Source organism: Eschscholzia californica, unplaced genomic scaffold (assembly GCF_041429995.1).
Source record: "Eschscholzia californica isolate CP2 unplaced genomic scaffold, dmEscCali1.0.p SCAF_2, whole genome shotgun sequence".
In the NCBI taxonomy this organism is placed as follows: domain Eukaryota; kingdom Viridiplantae; phylum Streptophyta; class Magnoliopsida; order Ranunculales; family Papaveraceae; genus Eschscholzia; species Eschscholzia californica.
The window spans coordinates 1,547,506-1,568,769 of NW_028238309.1; the positions used below are offsets into that span (position 1 = coordinate 1,547,506).

The 21,264-nt window shown below is 35.9% G+C and overlaps 1 protein-coding gene and 1 long non-coding RNA gene across 3 annotated transcripts; both read right to left on the minus strand.

Moving 5' to 3' along the window:
• Window positions 1–1,407: 1,407 nt before the first annotated feature.
• Window positions 1,408–6,621, minus strand: LOC147555095 (ARM REPEAT PROTEIN INTERACTING WITH ABF2-like). 2 transcript variants are annotated; one of them, XM_086660774.1, is made up of 18 exons: window positions 6,189–6,621; window positions 5,909–6,069; window positions 5,030–5,199; window positions 4,825–4,945; window positions 4,657–4,731; window positions 4,452–4,546; window positions 4,251–4,326; window positions 4,006–4,113; window positions 3,747–3,875; window positions 3,554–3,622; window positions 3,311–3,370; window positions 3,051–3,174; window positions 2,775–2,914; window positions 2,572–2,635; window positions 2,368–2,447; window positions 2,097–2,161; window positions 1,772–2,008; window positions 1,408–1,683 (listed from the first exon to the last, which is right to left on the minus strand). In XM_086660774.1, the coding sequence occupies exons 1-18, from the start codon at window positions 6,457–6,459 to the stop codon at window positions 1,602–1,604; spliced, it is 2,127 nt and encodes a 708-aa protein (XP_086516900.1). In that variant the 5' UTR covers window positions 6,460–6,621; the 3' UTR covers window positions 1,408–1,601. The 2 variants fall into 2 exon arrangements, with proteins under 2 accessions (XP_086516900.1, XP_086516899.1); XM_086660773.1 differs by having other exon boundaries at window positions 5,030–5,202; window positions 6,189–6,537.
• A 2,391-nt stretch (window positions 6,622–9,012) lies between these two features.
• LOC147555096 (uncharacterized) lies at window positions 9,013–19,108 on the minus strand. The gene is made up of 11 exons (XR_015235429.1): window positions 18,844–19,108; window positions 17,536–17,611; window positions 16,382–16,522; window positions 16,230–16,305; window positions 13,948–14,037; window positions 12,895–13,019; window positions 12,624–12,714; window positions 9,866–11,309; window positions 9,656–9,717; window positions 9,498–9,577; window positions 9,013–9,370 (listed from the first exon to the last, which is right to left on the minus strand). It is a non-coding gene; the product is annotated as an uncharacterized LOC147555096 (long non-coding RNA).
• Between the last annotated feature and the right edge of the window lie 2,156 nt (window positions 19,109–21,264).

The following is a 21,264-nucleotide window of genomic DNA, read 5'->3' on the forward strand; positions in this document are numbered from 1 at the left end:
AATAGTCAGGTTTTGCCCTATGTTTCTTCACTCTCTTCATTGGTTTCCCAAAAGTCAATCATCTTCTTCTGATTTCGACTAAATTCCATATTATTATTTTTGCACTTGACAAAATGTTATTTGGCTCGAAAATGATGGTAAACCACATGCCAAAAGTTGATGTGGCCAATCCCCACTAGTCAGGACATTTCTCTCTCCACATGCCTTGACCAATGGGAGCCGGCCACATCAAAATTTTGACTTGTGGTCGGCCCCCATTTTCGGTCCAACTTGCATTTGTTTTTGCACTTTGACATAAGAAATTGTTCTCAAAAAAAAGAAGTTGAAGAAAAAAACATTCTTAGGTCATTAAATCAACTTTGTAAGAGATTAGATGTTACAATTTGGGCAAAAATGATAGGGTTAATTCCGTTTTGGCCCCCGATTTGTGACCAACTGGCCGTTTTGGCCCCCAATTGTGTCCGGCAGTTCGTTTTGGCCCCAAAAATTTCCTAATTGGCCCCAAATTCTTTTCAATCTACCAATTCTAACCCCATGGCATTTATGTAATTTATTTATTTATTTTTTCCTTGTCCACCTCATCAAACAATTACACCCTCACCTCTGTCCACCTCACCTCTGTCCACCTCACCCATCTTCTCCGGCGAAAACTTGCCGGCCGGAATAAAAAAAATTCCGGCCGGCCAACTTTACCAAAAAAAAAACTCCCTTTCTCTCTCTTCTTCTTTCTCTCTCCTCTTCTTCTTCTTTCTCTCTCTTCTTCTTCTTTCTCTCTCTTCTTCTTTCTCTTTCTCCTCTTCTTCTTCTTTCTCTCTCTTCCTCTTCTTCTCTCTCTCTCTTCCTTTCTCTCTACTACTGTCCGGCGAAGGGGAGGATCCCCTTTGCCGGACGTCTGGTTTCCAGACCTTCGTCTGGATCTGGAGTATTCCTCCCCTTCGCCGGACAGTAGGTAGAGAGAGAGGAAGAGGGAGAGAGAGAAGAAGAAGAGGAAGAGAGAGAGAAAGAAGAAGAAGAGGAGAAAAAGAAAGAAGAAGAGAGGGAAAGAAGAAGAAGAAGAAATAGAAAGAAGAAGGAAGAGGAGAGAGAAAGAAGAAGGAAATTTTTTTTTTTATGTTGAAGGTGACCGGCCGGAATTTTTATTCCGGCCGGTCACCATCCGCCGGAGAAGAAAGGTGAGGTGGAGAGGAGGTGGTGTGATGGAGGAGAGATAAGGTGAAGTGGAGGAAAAAGAGATAGGTGATGTGGCTTTTGTATGTTTATTATTTTTTTCAGAAATATTTCCGTTTTGGCCCCCGAGGATAATTTGGTAAAAAATTTGGTCCTTGGGGCCAAAACGAACTGCCGGACACAATTGGGGGCCAAAACGGCCAGTTGGTCACAAATCGGGGGCCAAAACGGAATTAACCCAAAATGATACTTCATTTCTAAATGATGTGACAAAAGACTTTAAATTGGGAATGTCATACAACAAAATGGAAAAATCACATCAAGCTTCTATCTTCAGTTTTATTGTTTCTAAAAGGTAAAAATATCCCCTATTCCCCTACTGTACATTGTGTTTACTCTGTGTATAGAGAGTTAAGCTCAACATCAATAAGCATTTATTGTTGATTCGGCGATGCAAGTGTTCTGAAAAAGTAGGCATGGATATCTGGTATTATGCGTTCAACAAGTTCAGATTGCCTGCATATTACACAAAAGGTAAAAGAATTTTGAAGTAGGCATCGATTTGGTAAAGACGGCAAGAGAGAGGGAGAGAAAGAGAGGGTACCCTGGTCTCAATTTCTCAAAATGCTCCAGGATGAATAGGATGCATGAATTTCTTAATGACATAGCGCTGTATTTCTCCGAAAGTTCATACATGATTGAAACATTGTCGATTGATATAGCCTGAGCAATTGCGTACTCGCAGAGTCGTTTAAGCCCTTCTAACATATACTGATCTGCAGCACTGAGGAGTTCTTGTGCTATATCTAATGTGACTTCTACCGAGCCTGTGTAGATGTATCTGTTTGCAAAAGCACAAATAAAGTGAATCATAATAGTTCATCAAGATTCGTATTTTGTGAAAGTTGGGTAAAAGAGAATTCACTTACCTCATCATTAATTCAAAAATCTCCCATCTAATGTTAGGAATCACTACATCATTTGCATCCTTCTCCTATAATGCATTTTCGACATGAAAAAATGAGTAAGAAGAAATACCATATTTTCACGTAAATGAGGCAGGGGTTTTAGGTGGAAAATGTGCACTAAGCTATTCGACATATTTTATAGGTTCAGTGTGATACGAGTAACAACAAGAGAAGAAAGTCGTGGACAAAGGAATCTTCAAAAGGGAGCTAAAATGTTATAGTTATGACTCACCCTGTAACCACCATCAAACATCGCACGGAATATGTCTGATGAAGCAAGTAATGTGATTCTGTGTGCATAGAATCGTTTTCCTGAACAGAACAAGAAATAATGAGAATTAACTATTTTTGTGGCCTTAAAGCTGAATTTTCTACTGAGACGCCTAAAGTAAAATATGAACAAAGATGAATCCATTGATGAAGGATTGTTACTAACCTTCAACTAAAAAGGTAATATCAGATAGCGTAGGGTTGTTGACGAATTGCATACCCAAATATACCTGCAGGCACACATGTTTGATGTCATATATACATTGTTAAGCGAAATGCGACGAATAAATTACTGTTAGATTCCAAAGTAATTTCTTATTAGAAGCATTCATGCTATGCATTCATGCTATAATTTGAAGTGCAGCAAACCTGAGGAGTTGGAGATAGTGGGGCTGTGTAGATGGGCGAGAGTGATGCGGCTTTGTTCGCGAGTCTGTACAAGGCTATAGAAGCTTCTTGCTGGTACTTTTCACATGTAGACACAAGATGTTCCAAAAGCACCTCTAATCCTGCATCGAGATAATTGGATTAGAAAAACAAGGCCAATTCCTCGTGATCAAGCAAAAGACTTGGGAAGAAAATTGAATAGAAAGAAAGGAACGATATCATGATAGAACAAAGAGCACAATGACTTTAAAGTCGTACCATTGTTATCAATGAATATCAATCTCTGATCGTCGGGGGAACAGAGATGAGCAAGAGCAAAAGCAACTCTTCTTTGAATTATTTTGCATTCTACACGCATTAGGTATAACAAATAGTTCAATACCTGTCGATGAAAAAATTCAAATGAGTCACTTTCCATATCAAAATCTGTCGGATGTATTGGGTGCAATATCCATAGACTAAGGTCTAGGTATAGCTGCAACAACTTAAAACAAGTGATGGTAAGAATTAAAACTCACCCGACCACCAATCTTTTCCTCTAATCTTCTCAATGTCTTGATTATACAATCTTTTGTTGCCTGCAAATGTATTTGGCTTTGAGATCATTGAAATACTTTAATATGAATGCTAGCAATCGACTATTGAGATATGGATAGATATTACTGTTAAAAATGACGGTCATCCCAACCAATGTATAGCAATGCAATACCAGGGAATTTTAAACAAAATTAAGGCAAATTTGCAAGGAAGGAAGGCCATACTTGAACACTAAACTCCCCTTCTTGTAGCTTCTGTACACCTCCAACTTTGATAAAATCAGCGACGTTATCCTGTATTAAGAAAATGGACAAGCTTTACTATCCTTGTAACCAAAATTTTCAGATGGATACTGCACGTGACCTATGGGTATTTAAGAAAATAGATTTTTCAAGCTACAATCGAATTTAACTTTACCTCATTATCGGCGAGACCATAAAGAGCAAATGCAGCATTATGTTGTAAAGGGCCATTTTTGTAGCTGAGAAGTTTAAGCAACGGTACTAAGCCGCCGTTATAGACAATACCAGCTTGGTTGTGTGTCTCCTGAAAATTAAATTTATTGTGAAGTCAGTCCACGTGAAAACATCTCACAGGTACTACTTGCTGCTCGTATCAACAAAAGCTGACAAGTATTTCGTCACATTTGACATAGAAGAATTATGGAAATAGTAACCTGTGCCAGTCTCCCCAGGGCAAAAGCTGCCATTTCCATTAGTTGTAGGTCTGAGGATTCAAGCATCTCAATCAAAGGGCCAAGAGCACCTCTTTGTACAATGTGAATCTGCCAAAAACACCAATGACAAAAATACACATTAAAGGACCTGGATAACGCGTTATAACAGAGTCTTTAAACGTTTAAATATAGATAACAGATAGGGCTCATCAAGGTATGCTACACTGAAAAGTTCAAGATCACACCTTGCAGTCAGAATCTGTAGTGGCAAACTGCCCAAGCAGCAGAGCTGCTTCCCTTTGGCTCTCTGAACAGGAGGAACTGCGATCATAGAGTGCACGATTAGTTTGTAACGTGCAACAAGAAAATGTGTAATGCATAGAGCATTACACTATTCAGAAACACATGTGAGAAGGTACGCGTTGTATACAAGCATCATAAATCACCTGAGTAAGGCAATAACAGGTTGTAGAGCTCCAGCGAGGAGCACTTCTTTCTTTATGTTTGGGGATGAATGGACCAAATTTCCGATCACCCCAATCTGTCACAAACATAAAAAACATGGCTAAATATTATAAGCAACGGAAAGGATACTACCATATTTCAAATAGGTATAAGAAATAATAAGAAAACAAAGTTTTCTAAGCCTACCGCCTCAGAATGTATAGAGGAGTCATCCGATCGGAGCATTAAAACGAGAGTTGGAAGAGCATTACATTCAACAATCTGCAAAATTATGGAATCAGTCAAGTTGAGAGGAAATCAATCATAGTGGAACTTGCTTTCGTATAAACTTCACATGTTAAAAAGAACATCAACCTGTGTCTTATTTTCATCATTTTTAAAAGCAATGGTTTTCAGTGCCCCGGCAGCTGCTTTCTGAACTTCTTTATCAGCAAATTCGAGCAACTCCACGAGAGGCGGAATTGCACCTTCAATCCTGAAATCCATCCACAATCTCACATAGTTAAAATATGTAACTTCCATGTAATAAGTCAAAAAGGGTACTATAAAAGAAGCAAACCTGACAAAGGATTTTATAGTACAATTCTCATGAGCAAGGTTAGTGATAGTATCAGCCGCTCGTCGAATAACCTCCACCACTTGGGAATTAGAACCACATTTGTACCTCTTTAATAGGTCCACCAAATGAGGCAAAGCACCAGCGTCGACTATGAGTTGTTGATGCTCGGGCTGCTTAACAAACGAACATAGAAAACAGAAACAACCAAATTAGAACTACATAATGTGAGAATAGTCCCACATTGGAGAATGGGTAACTAGCAACCAAGAATATAAAGTATAGGTCCTCTCCACTCATTGCCAATTGGTTTTGAGTTGGATGGCCACAAATTTAACATGGTATCAGAGCTAGGCCCACACGTGATAGGCTTAAAAGCCACACGTGCTCCACGTCACCCGTAAAGAAAAAAAAAAAAAAACAAAGAACGCCACACGTGAGGGGGCGTGTGAGAATAGTCCCACATTGGAGAATGGGTAACTAGCAACCAAGAATATAAAGTATAGGTCCTCTCCACTCATTGCCAATTGGTTTTGAGTTGGATGGCCACAAATTTAACACATAATACATATCCCACAAACAAGCTCATCGTGGCAAATTGCATGCAGTTTCTACATAATACTTACCTCGAACTCTATTAGGTCTAATTTGGTAAAAATTATGGATCAAGTAGTTTTACCAAGCGATCCGATTGTATATCAAAACTCCTTCCCTTAACCTAACCTAGGATCTCACTCAATGACTTACCTAAATATATAGAATGAAATGTTTGATTTGTAACCTTTGATTCATCATTAATTGGTTCTGAACTCACATTATTCGTTATAACAGGATGAAAATAACCTAGATTTTGAAGATCAATAACGAAATGAGCTTGTTTACCTGAATAGCAAGAAGCCCTAGGGCAATAGCACTCTCTTCCTCGACTTCATGTTCTAAGGGCTTATGTTTGTTGGCTTCCCCTACTAAAGCTGGTGGAGCCTGAAGATGCCTTACCAGAGCCGGAATAGCACCACTGTCTATTATTAGATCCACCAATTCTTCTGCGTAAAACAAAAAATATAGATCAAGATCACAAATTTCAACCAGTAATCTCAAGAACTCTAACTAATCAATCAAAATCAGTACATTTTATACGATATAATTTGGGGAAACAGATTACCATTTTTGGCAAACTCGGCAATTAGATGAACGGCTTGTTTAGTAGAAATTCGATCTGATTCTTCCCAAGAAAATGTAGAGTTGAGGGCATCAACTTGTACACTCACCACCATTGATATAGCTCGAATAGTTTCTTCGGATGTAAAATGAACCTCTTGTTCTTCTTCTTCTTCTTCTTCTGTTTCTTCTTCTTCAACTAATTCTTCTAGCTTTCGTTTTTGACCTTTCTTCTCTGATTGGATCTCATAATATTGAGATCTTGGCTTCTCCATTATAAATCGAAAATGTAAGGGTGATGAAGAATGAATAAGAGATTTCCCCTCTTTCTCTCTCTACTTTTTCAGACTTTTGAGATGAAATGACAGTGGGTTTTTTTTATATAGATAAAATTTCAAATTTTTGGTGGCAAAAATTGGTGCCAAAAAGTTGGCGCCAAATTTGGCAGGGCGGGAAAAGAATTTCGCGCATGATGACGGGGACTCTGTAGGCGCCCGTCTTTTTGTTATTGGCACTATGCTAGAGTCATTCACTCTAATTAATCCAGTTTGTCTCAAAACACCCAGCCCCCCTCATTTTGTACACATACCGAGAAGTAACCATATTCCAAGATGAGTGCCGCTAAAAGACCCCGGCCAAATTGTTGTAACCCCCGGATTAAGCACAGATAGTGTAGTGAGAGGTTTCGTGTCTAATCCGGGGGACTACAGTATTTTAGTGGGGGCCTTTAGCCCCTCCCTTCCAAGACTCAAACTAGTTGGACAGCCAGGACAGGTATTCAAATTTTTCGAATTTGAGGGAACCTATAATATTTCGAAATCACCTAAGACTGATGATAAACGTTTTCAAGAATATAACCACTTTAAACACGAGAGAAAAAAGATAAAATCATGAAAAAGATATTAAAAAATACAAATTAAAGCTTATTTTTAGTCTTTTTTTCGATGAACTAACTATAGGTGATATCCACTCAAATAACGTGAAAAGCTTAAGGGTTTTGATAAAAAAAAAAAATCGATCAAATTCGAAATGAAAATGGAATAAGAATAGGAAATAAAAGGTCAAAGAGTTTGGGGTGCCAATAGACAAAATGGAAGAGAGTACGGGTCACTAAGAGAGCAAGGTCTATAATAAAAAAAACAATCATTGCTTGGAAAGGTTTGAAAGGAAGTAAGCACGAGAAGATCATCCCAGACATGATTCTGTTTGCTATCATCTGGCCAGTTTGAGAGGATATAAACGACACCATCTTCAACAACAAAAATCTATCCAAAGAGTACATCTTCTTCTCGGTTAAAGCTCTCATTTATCTGTGGAGTAGAAAGTTTTCTCGAGCTAGTGTTTTTTCTTTTGTTAGTATGGTGGAATCTTGGGATTCTTTCATTGTCTTTTTTTTTGTTGAAATAAGATTCTTTCATTGCTCTTATGTAATTTGTGCTTTGCTTTTGTTTTGTTTTCTTGCCTTTTGGGCCCCCTCTCCTGGATCCTCTTTTTGCTATCAATTAAATCATATAAAAAAATTAAGAAAGAAAACGGGTGCGTAAAGACGCATCCATGTGCTAAACGTCCATTTACGTCCATTTTGCTACGAGGGCCTCTAGTCCAACACAAAAAATTGTGGAGGTCCAGGCACGTATGGCATATGTGATTTTACCATTAAATTCTTTCGAAAATAATTAACTTCCACCTTCCACAACTCCATTACTGTTAGTACGATACCTATTCTTAAGCCCAAGAGGTCTTAGGATCGAAGCTCAGTCGAAGCAGGGTACCATCAAAATTTATCCCATACAATTAAGATAGTAAATGAAGTAGAATTAGGAATAGATGGGTTTTCAAAACCCTAAAATGGCCGTAAGGTCATGTCTTTTTTTTTTTCTCCACAGTCTATCACCACCACCATCTCCGTTTTATCTTTCTTTTACCATCTCTTCTCCTTCCCTCTACCCTAATTTTGTTTTTGTGATTCCCTTTATCTCTCTCTCTCCCTCTCTCTCGCTGATCAAATATTATGTACACAAGTTTTATACTTATGTTTTCGTGTAAAAAGTAATAGACGCACAGGTTGTGGATCATAAGGCATGTAACTTTGATTAATGATTCTTTTACCATCTTCTGTCTCTAGTACAATGTTTAGAAAATGTTAATGTAAAAGTATTGTGTCTAGTTGATGTCTTTTAGATGCATTAATTTAGAAGATACTACTTCCCCCCTTACAAGTTGATGTGATATTAGAAGTAACTAGGCATAACCCGTGCCTTCGGCACGGAGCATGTTATTATGAATTGAAGTTTGAAACCGATATAAAAAGGAAGGAATTTTGGATGAGAATAAGATCAATTTATCTATCATTGAAAAAGGATGTATGTGGCACAAATCTTTGCTTTTTTCTTTTTGTGTAGATACATACGGAGATAGTCGACATAGAGATACTCCTTACCACTTACCACTCCTTGTGTCAAATTCATTGAAGTGTCAAGAAATAACAACCAAAATCCAACAACAATATTAAAAGATCAGTGCTACGAAACTCACAAATTAGTTTTTTTTATGGTTTTGGACAACAAACAATAAAATTATTACAATATAGACTCAAGACTATTTAAGAGTAATGATTGAATCATCACTAAACCTTTTTACCCGTCATAATAACTTAACCCCAACAGTTATCCCCTTTCAATTAAAGAAGACTCATATGGTAGAGATCAAAGAACTCTTGTGTTTGTTGTTGTCGTTGTTGATCTTCTTCTTCTTCTTCTTCCTTTTATTCGTTCGCTTTTGAGATAGTAAACGTATAAGTAGAAGAAAATAAGGTGAAAAGCAAAGAGATAGTAAACAATGAAGTTAGAATCAAATTGTCGACTTATTACAAAAGGGGGTCCAAGACAATTTTTAAATTTAAAATCATCAAATACGTTTAGTTTATATTTAAGATATGGGCTCACGATAAATTTCTGTAAGCTACGACTCTTAGCATTCCACTTAAGGGTAAGCCTTCATTTGAGGGTTACATTACAAATAGAATTATATACACTGACACCTAAAATAACCATATCTAACATCATACCTCCACCCTAACGTTGCAAAAAACCAACCTTAATGGTCTTGTTGTCACCACAGGTCACAACACATAGTTGTTTGTTGGGGTGAGAGAATGCAAGATCATTTACCAGCATGTGCGACAATCTAGAAAGAAAAAGTGAAGTTGGAATTAGGACCATATAACAGCAAACATGTACATAAAAGAAAATAGTACATTCAATTCATACAAAACTCTACCATATAATCAATATGAGGTAATTAGTAAATGTACCTCCAAGTGTTGTCGGGCATCGTCCCCATTCCCCTCCATGATAAGAGTATATCTGCACAATGTGTCTAGAATAGCCACTCCTGCTCAATTGTAAGATATCAAATTAATGAATAATCAGGTGCATTAGAAATAAAATACTGGCGGTCGCAGTTGCTTACCAAATAAAGGGGCTTCAAATATTACGGTTCACAGATACAGTGGGATGCTTAGCAAGAGTTGCCTGAATTTCATCGAATTATATTTTAATTTTGCCTTAACTAATCGCATGATTAAATTGTCGTTCATTTCTTCTTGAAGAGGAATGAACGACAAAGAGAATTCCAAGTACTTTTTCCGAAGTATAACCCTGGGTGAGGAAGGGAATATACCTGCAGTGTCATTGACCAAGGTCCAAGATCCAAAACCTTGAAGTTTTTCACAAACAATCTCTCGAGAACCAACTTCCCACAATGCAATGTCCCCAACATTGGTACCAATTGGAGCATTAATAGCAGATATTAGTCAACTAAAAATTAGAGAGTAATAGCATATTTAAGTTTATCACATCGAATCACTGAAAGCTGCAGAAAGTAACATAGAGGGTAAGAGAAACTAACCCAAAAGTAGAGTTTGCTGAGTAGGATGAAAACCCATGCTCAAGGGTGATGAGCCCTGACTAATTGTCATTGCAATAGTCTTGGGTTAATCATACATTACAAGTATTGTAATATACTTCAAATTCAGTTCCAAATCTAAGCAATGAACATATAGAAAAATACTTCACATCAGCCAAAAATACTTCAATTTTGAGTTGAAAGAACTCCATCTTGGTTTTTTCTTCCCTTCAAATCTTCCATAAGAACTTAAACTGCGAGCTCTAATGGAGGTTGAGTTATAAGGTAATCCCTAAGTAAGGAAACTTGAGATCTTTGTGTTGCTAGAAGAGACAACCCATGGTAGAGAAGATGACCTCTCTCTCTTCAAATCTTCTATTTTACTGAATTCTAAATAGAGATAGATTAAATTATAACTCAACTTAAGAACAGAGTTCAAGAACTTAACAAATCAACATTCAAGTTATCAACACAATATTAAACCCAAAAAAACCCTTCAATGAAATCTGAACCTAATCACAACCCAATTTCCAAAAAGATCTCAAGTAAATGTCTTGTATCCTTGTAACTCTCCCTTGAAAAGAAAATGAAGTGATTATAGCAATTAATATAAACTATAAGGTAATATTACAACTTCAGATTACATCCAAAATCCTAACTTGAGCGTTGAGGAACTTTCTACTTAACAATCGTATCTGCTTAACCATCACTAAGTTTAGTTTCAGTTAAGGCAAGAAAGTGAAACTAAAGTTACCAACAATTCTAACCCTAATTTATTGCAATAATCAGAAGACTGAAGTGGAACTCAATATTACCTGGTGTGCAGATTATTAATAAACATCACGAGTTGAATGTCTTTTATCCTTATTTTCAGAGTAGACCTTCACAAAGAAGTTACAAGCTACCAAAAGCAGTTCGAGTTTCTTTCTCTCATTCCTTCTTCTTTTTCTCTCTCAGGCTTTATATCAAATACATCATATACGAATTACTAAAAACCAAATAATTTTCTTGAAAATTGAATTAGAGTCTCACAAGTTATTCAATCATTCAAAGATTGCCTGAACTGTTGGCATAAATATTTCAATTTGTTCTTTCAATGTTATTGGTAATTTCTAAACCAAATTCTTTAACCTAACTTAGAATATTATAATGATAGATAACTTTAAGAAGTGATTACCTCTAGTGGAAGATTCAATTTTCCAACCTCGATTCCAAAGATCTGAAAAAACAGATAAACCAAAAGAAACTAGATTAGCATCAATAACTAATGAAATTGAGACTTCAAATTTACTTACTCATGTGGAAAAATCTTCAATCTCTCGGTCACTTACCAAAAAACTCATCACCAAGAAGCTAGATGCATAAAATTGGTTGTTGAATTCAAGTTACCAGATCTTAAGAGAAATTCTAACAGTCGCCATGAAGATTTCTTTTTTTTCTCAAGTTACCAGATCTTTGATTTATGAAGACCTTATCTGGTTTCCTGACTTCTGCTTTGCCCTGGAAGATGAACCAGTTTCTGTGGAGTATTCAGGATTGAAGTAATCCACTTTTCCATTTAAAAAGTAATTCACTCTTTCTTTTTCATCCTCTGTCGTTTTAAGTTTTGAAGAAGATTAAAGAGAGAGAGAGAAAAAAAGAGACACGGGTTTGGAGACGAAGGGTTTGGAGACGAAGGGCTTGTTCATCTCACTCAGTGGTGCCCATAGTCTTATTCAATGGTTCAGATTAAGTTTTGGGTCATTTATTTTGTCCTAATCAGCTTGTCCTAGTCATAACTTTTGTGTAGGCCTGTAAACGGTAGCTTATCGGATCGGATATAGGCATATCCGTATCCGAATCCGATAAGCTATCCGAATATCCGAATCCGATAATTATCCGACGGATATTAGAAATCAATATCCGAATCCGAATCCGATAATATTAACGGATATCGGATAATATCCGATATCCGAAAGTTTAACAAAATGTCAAAATTTTTCTTTAAATTTTTTAACCATTAGATCTAAATAATAAATCTCAACCATACATTTTATATATTATTATGAATAAATTCAAATTTTTATTAATTTTTTATATTTTTATCGAATACGGATATTTATCGGATCGAATACGAGTGTATCCGTATCCGATATCCGATAAGCAGATGTCCGATAAGAAATATCCGAATCCGTATCCGAATCCGAAATTTCGGATAATTTTTTTAAATTCGAATACGGATGCGGATCGGATGTCGAATATTCGGATATCCATTGACAGGCTTACTTTTGTGTTTTTATATATTAGACTAGGTATATAACCCGTGCCTCCGGCACGGGCGCTCATGTTGAACATTTTTAATGTAGGCCAAGGCGCTGATGTTGAACATTTTTAGTATTATAACATGTTGAATCTCCTCTAATCAAAACTAATTCGCTTAGTGCAAATATAACTTATTTATGTTTTTCTTTTCTATTGTTTGATGGTCTTATATCGATTGATGAAAATCTGAGAACAAAGAAGACAATAATCAAGATTTAGAAAACAAACTAACCTGATATCTGATGTCTACTTTCCCGTCTTAGGTTGCTTCCTGTCACGATGTTTCTACTTTAACTTTTCAATGTTCTCTTTTTCAATATATGCTACATAAATAACATTCCATATCAGTAACTTAGTATTGTCAAAAGGAACTGGAAGTCAAATACAAAAGCAAATATTTCCACAATCAAATGCACACGAGTTGCAAAGAAACATCTTCAGTTTGCGTGGTGGCAGGAAAAAAACTGATTGGGCATGCAAAGTATGACCACAAACTAAGGCACCTGGTGTTTGGTCGTGATTAGGACACCAGATATAAGCCACATAATCCCAATCAACCCCTAAGTAAACAACAAAGGTAACAACTCAAGGATCTCCGCTACTCCTGGCTCCTTGACAATTGCAACCCCTACAAAAACCACACATATGCATGAGAGGAGTGAAACCTTATCGATTTTATATTCTCTCACCCTCTGGCATATACCACTATTATATGCCCAACAAGCATTCAATTATTTGTATTGTATATGCTTTTTAAAAAGGTACATCATCATTACTATATAACTGGCCAGAAAGACACCAAAGCCAAAATAAAAAGTTATAATGCCTGCACCATAGTTTCCCCATTTATAAAACAATATCAAGGTAAGAGAATTATGTGCTAGAATTTCTTCTATACTAATATAAATGGAACAATACATGAATCCAAAAAAATCATCATAATCGAATAAAAGAGCCGATGCAATGTAATTTCCAACTTTACAGTTTGACAATAAATTCTCATCTTACTGCTTCGACAATAAGAAAAAGACGAAAGAAAAGAGTAAGGCCACTTAACCCGTCGACAGTTGCAAAAAAGAGAAAGATGAAGGAAGTTAGCCAAATATGGCCAAAGCGAAGGCCAGTGAAAGAAAATGAAGGGAAGTGATTGACTAATGTTTCATGATACTAAGAGTAAGTAATTGAATTCTTCTCTTCCATTCCAAGACCTTTAAAGGAGAGCCTAAACAATAACTTTAAAAAAAAAAAAAAATTGAGACTCAAGCAAATATGAATTTTAGGCCTCTTATTAGAGAAATATTCCCAAAATAAAAACATTAATTCTAATTTAAATCTAGAAGTAGTAAACTATGAAAGGAGAAAATAACGAAGATGATGATGGGTTTCATTAGAACAAAAATTCAGATATGCACTAAAATGAACGACTTGTGAACTAAAAAAAACTTATGAAAAAAAAACAATTAAGGAACTATTTAAAACTTATATAGATTATTCAATCATTTACTCTAACATACGCATCAAAGCGAAAATTAGTAAAAAGGATATTGATCCCATACCTAAACACTTTTGAATAGAGATATGTAGTGAAACAATTGTTCCAATTACCATCATCAACCTCACATCTTCTATCCTACAACTTTAGTCCACTACAAAAGCAGAAACACTTAAGGCATAAATAAGTAACATAAATAGTTGGTTGATACTACATCTATATTATTAGCTGAAGCAAGATTTGCATGCTTCAACTGTAGTTGGTCGAATAGTATTAGCTCATATGTAAATCATGAGTAACATCAAGTATCTGTATGGAACCACTAACAAAGATAAATTATTGTCGCACTTGCCTCCAGAAAACCATATTAACGTTCATGGTTTTGTATGTCACAATGTCCTTTTTCTGTGTTAAGTCTAAACTAAGAGGTCTTACACATTAGTTCATTACATCGGAGACGTATTTTTCTCATACTGAGTTATACTATTGATCTCATGGTCCAACTACTCTACTACTACTACTACTGCTTTTTTTTTCCTGTGTGGGGTCTAAACTAAGAGGTTTTTTACATCATTTCGGTACATAGGAGACGTATTTTTCTCGGAGTGAGTAGTACTGTTTATCACACCGTCCAACTACTCTACTACTACCACTCCTTTTTTGTGTTGGGTCTAAACTAAGAGGGCTGCTACATTGTTTCGGTAGGTCGCAGACGTATTGTTGTCAATAATGAGTACTATTGATCACACTGGTCTTTTTTAGACATCATGTATAAAGTTTTTTTCTTTTTGAAGCGATAATGTTAAATATGAATCCAGCGCTAACAAAATCATGAAAGGAAAGAGAAACATCCACCCAATTCTAAGGAGAAATGTATATAGGAAAGAGAATCATCCACCAAATTCTAAGGAAAACTGCATATAAGCAGCTATATTCTCCCAAGAGTTCAGAAAAAAAAAAGACAAAGAAATACTCTTAAAAACGATTATTTTTGTCTAAGGAAACACTCCACCAAACTGCACATGAAGTGTGAAATCTAATGATAAGAAAAAAAAAACTAATTTTCACAATTGTGTTACTTAGATTTTCATGTTTAACACTGACCAAAATGTGAAGCAAGTAATGAAGATTACTGTTTATAGTGATTGGTCGGGACCGCTAAGTAGTACAACCCGTGGAGTACGACCAAGAAGGAAACTACAATCTGTTCTTTCATCTAAGACTCATCCCGATTGCTGAACTACTAACTAATAGAGTTTGTGATCTTCTGCATGGTTATGTGAAAGAACTAATTCCTGAATTCTTCTACATGCTCGAGTTTCTAGAAATTTGTTTAATGTCGTCTTGCGAGATAACCAATCTCTAAAAAAGGTTTGTGATCTAAACTATCTTTGATTGGTCTCTATATATTATAGTTCTTTCATCTAAGACTCATCCCCATTGTTGAACTACTAACTAATAGAATTTGTGATCTTCTACATGGTTATGTGAAAGAACTAATTCCTGAATTCTTCTACATGCTCGAGTTTCTCGAAATTTGTTTAATGTCGTCTTGCGAGATAACCAATCTCTAAAAAAGGTTTGTGATCTAAACTATCTTTGATTGGTCTCTATATATTATAGTTGTTCCTCAGCAAACATGAAAAACTATGTAGTATTGTTTGGTCTGTTAACACAATAGCAAATTCTTAACTAAAGACATGCAAGTATTGTAACCACATGACTATGAGTACACCTACCAAATTCTTGTCAATCTGAATTAATAGAATTGTGAAATCTCAAATGTAAAATCAATGTACTAACAAAACCCAATATAGGATTACCCGTAATTAATCTACTTGTAAGAAGACACCTATTGTAATGCCTAAGGGAAATAGCTTGAATGTTTCGGAATGTGTCAAAGAAATGGAAGCGAAAAGTAATGGGATGTTTGTAACTACTTATGCTGTTGCCCGATGAAAAAAAATAATTCAGGGAGTTATTAAGGCATCATCTGCATTATATAGAACGAAACCGTTCGTGTAGGGATAAATCATTATACGATATAAATCATTATATCAGTAAAGCACTTTCAAGTACATGAAAGTAAGCATAAAGGGTCATAATATATCACTGGAAGTTTTGGGATCAATAATCAAATTCTTAACTGAAGACATGCAAGTAATTTAACCACATGACTATGAGTACACCTACCAAATTCTATAATACAATCTATAATCTGAAAAAATCACACAGACATTTCACCAAACATGTAGTGTGCAGAAACATTGCATCATTTAATTAATCAATTGAAACTCAAGATCAGAAGAATGAATGATTCAGACAATCAAAAATCTAAAAACTAACCTTGTCGGCGACGACTCAATCCCAAACGTAGTAGCACAAACAGATTCGGTGAAGTGATCGATTGAACACCAAAAATCTAAAAATTCAGAAAACCAAAAATCAAATCCAAAGAATATAACAAAGAACTAAAAATTCAAATCACAAACACTGACCTTGCCTGCGGCTACTATCAATTTCTGGTCCAATCGTTTTTATGGAGAAATTCTCTCTCACGATGGTTTTTATGGAGAGAAATGAGAGGCATGTAGAGAGTTGTGTCTGTCCAAAGGTGGAGAGGCTAAAAAGATGCATTCCTACAGGCGCCCGGGTGTAATGAGTCACTCAATCCAAAGGTGGAGAGGAATGCTGATGTGGGACGGACGACCGGATTTATCCCAGGGTTTGTCGTAGTCAACACTTTTCAACCTATTTTATTGTATATATATATATATATATACGTACTACTACTTTGTTGTCGCCAGCATGTGTTTTAAACCTAAAGTGTCATTTCAAACACAATAAACATTTAAAATCCTGGGTCTGAAACGTTATAGTTAGATAGAGAAACACCGAATAATGCCATTTCAGATAAGATAACAATTTGACTCTGTGCGAACACAGTAAAGGTTCAGATAGTTAGTTTCGAAACAATACAGTTACATACAAGAACACGTAAGTATGCCAATTCAGACAAATAAGCAATACGACTCTATGCCGGACCATAATCCCAGGCATAGTTATAGGACTAAAACAACAATTAGAAAGAGGCAATCAGCAAAAGCTTGAACCAACAACCGATAATTTTTAACAACAAAGTGTAGACAGGGATAAGTGCGACACTTTAGAAGAAGAAGAGGATTTTGTGTTGTATATAAATAAGACGCATTCTACTATAGTATCGTTATAATCATGAAAATATCACAGCAGAAAAATGGAATCACACTTGAGGACGATAATACATCACTTATCATTTGGAAGGAAAAGTTGAATACATAAGAATAGACCAACAATTGGTAATTTTGAACTTCAAAGTGCAGGCAGAGATAAGTTGAAGGCTTTTAAAATTATGGCTTAAGGGGAACGAACTCGAAGACCTACATATCGTAGCATTTTTTCAGCTAACTGCTAAATTTTTTATACGTTTCGACATCCAAATATCGAGGTTCACAGGCACAAAACAACAATATTGAGGTTCTAGTATGTTCTAAACATGTTTATTTCTGTAGTTCATCGGAAAAATCTGGGAAATCTAGGCAAAACGTAACCATACGCGATCATTAGAGATTTACAGCAATAAGTATGGAAGTAAGAAACTGAAATTACTTACGAAGTGATTTGCAAAAGAGGCTAAGCGTAGTTTGAAGAGCCGAAACTGAGTTCAAGCGTAGTTTGAAGAGTCAAAACTGAAAAACAACAACATGATATTAGTATATTTCTTAAAAAGATAACAAATTGGTTCATAATAAATAATACCGGCCAAATGCGAGACGAAGATGAATGAAGAAAATATTGTCATGACTCGAAGTGCTAACTGGGTTTCATGAAGGACATGCTTGGCACATGTACACAAAAGTTCCAGAAAACTTAAAACCATGAGGTGGGTTTGTGTTAAGCAGGGCTTCTGTTTTATTTTTTCTGCTTGGTGAGTTTTATTCCGTGTATGGCCAGTGATAAGTGCCAGAGAGAAAAAGGAAGGCAATTAATGGTGATGATCTTTTATGGGCAATGGCTACTCTATGGTTTGAGGATTATATTGATCCTCTTAAGGTGTACCTTATAGGCACAGAGACGTAAAAAAGGAAGACAATTAATGGTGAGGGTCAATTCATTTCATCTCCAATCACCAATCTAAGCGTCGACAATTGAGCATTTGAACTCCAGAATTTAAAAGAACAACAATAATATAACTCACATAGATGGTTCCAAGTTACAACACTTTGTGGGCATACGATCTCTATACAACCAAATACTAATTTCTATCAACTCACATAGATGGTTGCAAGTTACAACAACACAGAAAGAGATTTTTATCATTTAAAACATAAGTAAACAGAAATTGGATGTAACAAAGTTTGAGAGCTACCAAGTTACAACAACATACAAATAACTTTTTATCATTTAAAACAAAAGAATACATAAATTGTATTTAACAAAGTTTGAGAGGTTCCTAGTTTGAGAGGTACCAAGTTACAACATACAAACAACTTTTTATCATGTGAAACAGCAGTAAACATAAACATAAATTGGATATAACAAAGTTTGAAGCATTCAATTTGAGACATTTTGTTTGAGACATTTTATCAAACAGGTTGTGAGCGTATGAAGTCTATGCAGATTTTTATCACAAAAGTACCATATCAACTCCAGACAACAAAATAAAAATTCCCAGACAACTAAATAGATTACAAGACTACTCTCAATTTTGATTCCAATAGATGAACAAATTAAATAGATTACAAGACTTATTTCTCACATAGATGAAGCAATTACATACTTATTTCTAAGATTCCAAATCAAAACAGACCAAAAGAACTCATTTCTGATTTCAACAAAACTACTCTCAATTTTGATTCCAATAAAATAGATTAGATGAATAGACGAACATGAGAAAAAAGACGAACAGAAGCAAACTTACCTCGCTTCCTCTGCACTGATAATGGAAGGTGAAACGAATGAAAAATTCTCGAACTGGAGCAGCCACTGTTTTAATAGAAAAAAGATTGAATAGATGTATCCGGCGGGAAATAGATGCGTTGGTCCTGGGAAACAGATGTGTCTGAATCCTTTCCCCAACTTACGTGGCTGAATCCTTTCCTCAAATGAAGTGGTCAAATCCAATGGTGGATGCTAGTGCTGACGTGGGACGGACGACCGGATTTATCTCTAGGTTTGTCCCAGTCAGCACCCATCCACCTATTTTATTATATAGATTGTCCTAGTCACAACCTTCCTTTTTTGTTATATAGATAGGCATTGCTAAGGTTGCTCTAGTGGCAGTTTGATTTGATCTTGCCAGCTCATTTATCTTAAGACTGATAGAGAGGCCGCGAAAAAAAAAACGACAGAGAGACACGCACACAACACACACACAATGATAAAGAGACAAATGATGGTGGCGACTAGAGTTGGTGATATAATTAAAAAATCGATTTGTGAGCCACCAACAACTTGGCCTTTAAGACCTTTAGATGAACGAAGTCAGAAAATTAGAAAGATAAAGATATATGGCATGTCGATGGTATCATTTTGTTGAATCGTCGGAGGGTAGCTCGACTCAAAGAGTGGTTGGAGCTTTGACTCTACGGGGCTCCGATGACCAAGTCAACAAACTATAAAGATAGAGAGTAAATGGCATGTCGAGGGTATCATTGTGTTGAATCGTCGGAGGGTGGCTTGGCTCAAAGAGTGGTTGGAGCTTCGACTCCACGGGGTAGTTTGTCAGGTTAGTCTCTTGATGCAGGTCGAGAGGTCGACTCAAGTCGGAGATTTCAGCAGGTCGATGAGTCGAATTGGCCAGAGACTTTAATAGAACTTCAAGGGTTTTGCAGCTTGAAGGTAGATTATCGTCATCTATATTGATTAACTAAAATGTTATAAGTGTGAGAGAAGATTTGATCAGTAGAGCATTCCAAAAGGATGTTCCAGTTGTAAAGTTATAGTTGATATTCAATGTATATTATCGTCTTAGTTCCTATATGGGCAAACATTCGCCTAACGAGGTGCCCTTAAAGGTGAGGTCCAATCGCTTCATAAGGATAAGATCTGTGAGTCTCGACAGTAGGTTGGGTGGCCATTGAGCTATATTATATTCATAGTGTATCAATGTCAATGTCATAATGTATCAATGTCAATGTCTTTGCATCCCGAAAAATATTCTTGTTTTTTTAGAATGCTGACCTATATTATATTCATAACGTATGAATGTAATGATTCCTGGAGCCTAATAATAATAAAAAAACACCAAATTTTTCTTTTTCCTGATATTATACTTCAAGAGTCATTGTAGTATATGACATAGATACATCGTGAATGCACGTTGATACATCGTGAATGCATGTTAATACATCGTTAATGCATACTGATACATCGTGAATGCATGTTGATACATCGTAAATGTACACTCACCACCATTGATGGAGATTAAATAACTTCTTCACAAGTAAAATAAATCTCATGTTCTTCTTCTTTCGTTTTTTCTTCCAAAGTTCGCTATAGTCATGTCGGGCAAGTTCCACTTCGTAAATAAAATCACGATTTCGTGAACCTGCAATTTTGGATTAGATTAAAACGAATCTTTATCAGCAAATTCAAGCACTTCCACAAGAGGCAGAATAGCACCTTCAATCCTGAAATCCATCCACAATCTCACATAGTTAAATAATGCAACTTCCATGTAATAAGTCAAAAAGGGTACTATAAAAGAAGCAAACCTGACAAAGGATTTTATAGTACAATTCTCATGAGCAGGGTTAGTGATAGTATCAACTGCTCGTCGACTAACATCCACCACTTGTGAATTGGAACCACATTTGTACCTCTTTAATATCAAGAACCCTAACTAATCAATCAAAATCAGTACATTTTTAAGACATTAGGATATAATTTGGGAAAAAAAGTGGAATCAGATTACCATTTTTGGCGAACTAAGAAAATGTGGAGTTAGATAATATCAACTTGTACTCCTCACCACCATTGATATAGCTTGAAATAGTTTCTTCGGATGTAAAATGGATCTCTTGTTCTTCTTCTTCTACTACTTCTTCTTCCAGCTTTCTTTTTTGACATTTCTTCTCTAATTGGATCTCAAAATATTGAGATCTTAGGATCTCCATTATAGATTGAAAATGTAGGGTGATGAATAAGAGATTGAGTTGATCTTGTATAAGATCTAGATTAGACTGTTTTTTGAGGAGTTCTCCTCTTTCGCTCTCTAGTTTTCACTTGTGAGTACAAAATGCGACGCTTTTTCAGTTTTATAGGGGAGTGCTAATTCTAATTTTGGCGCCAAAAATTCCGCTTTAGAATGGTGAATGGGAAGTAACTTGCAGACTAGATG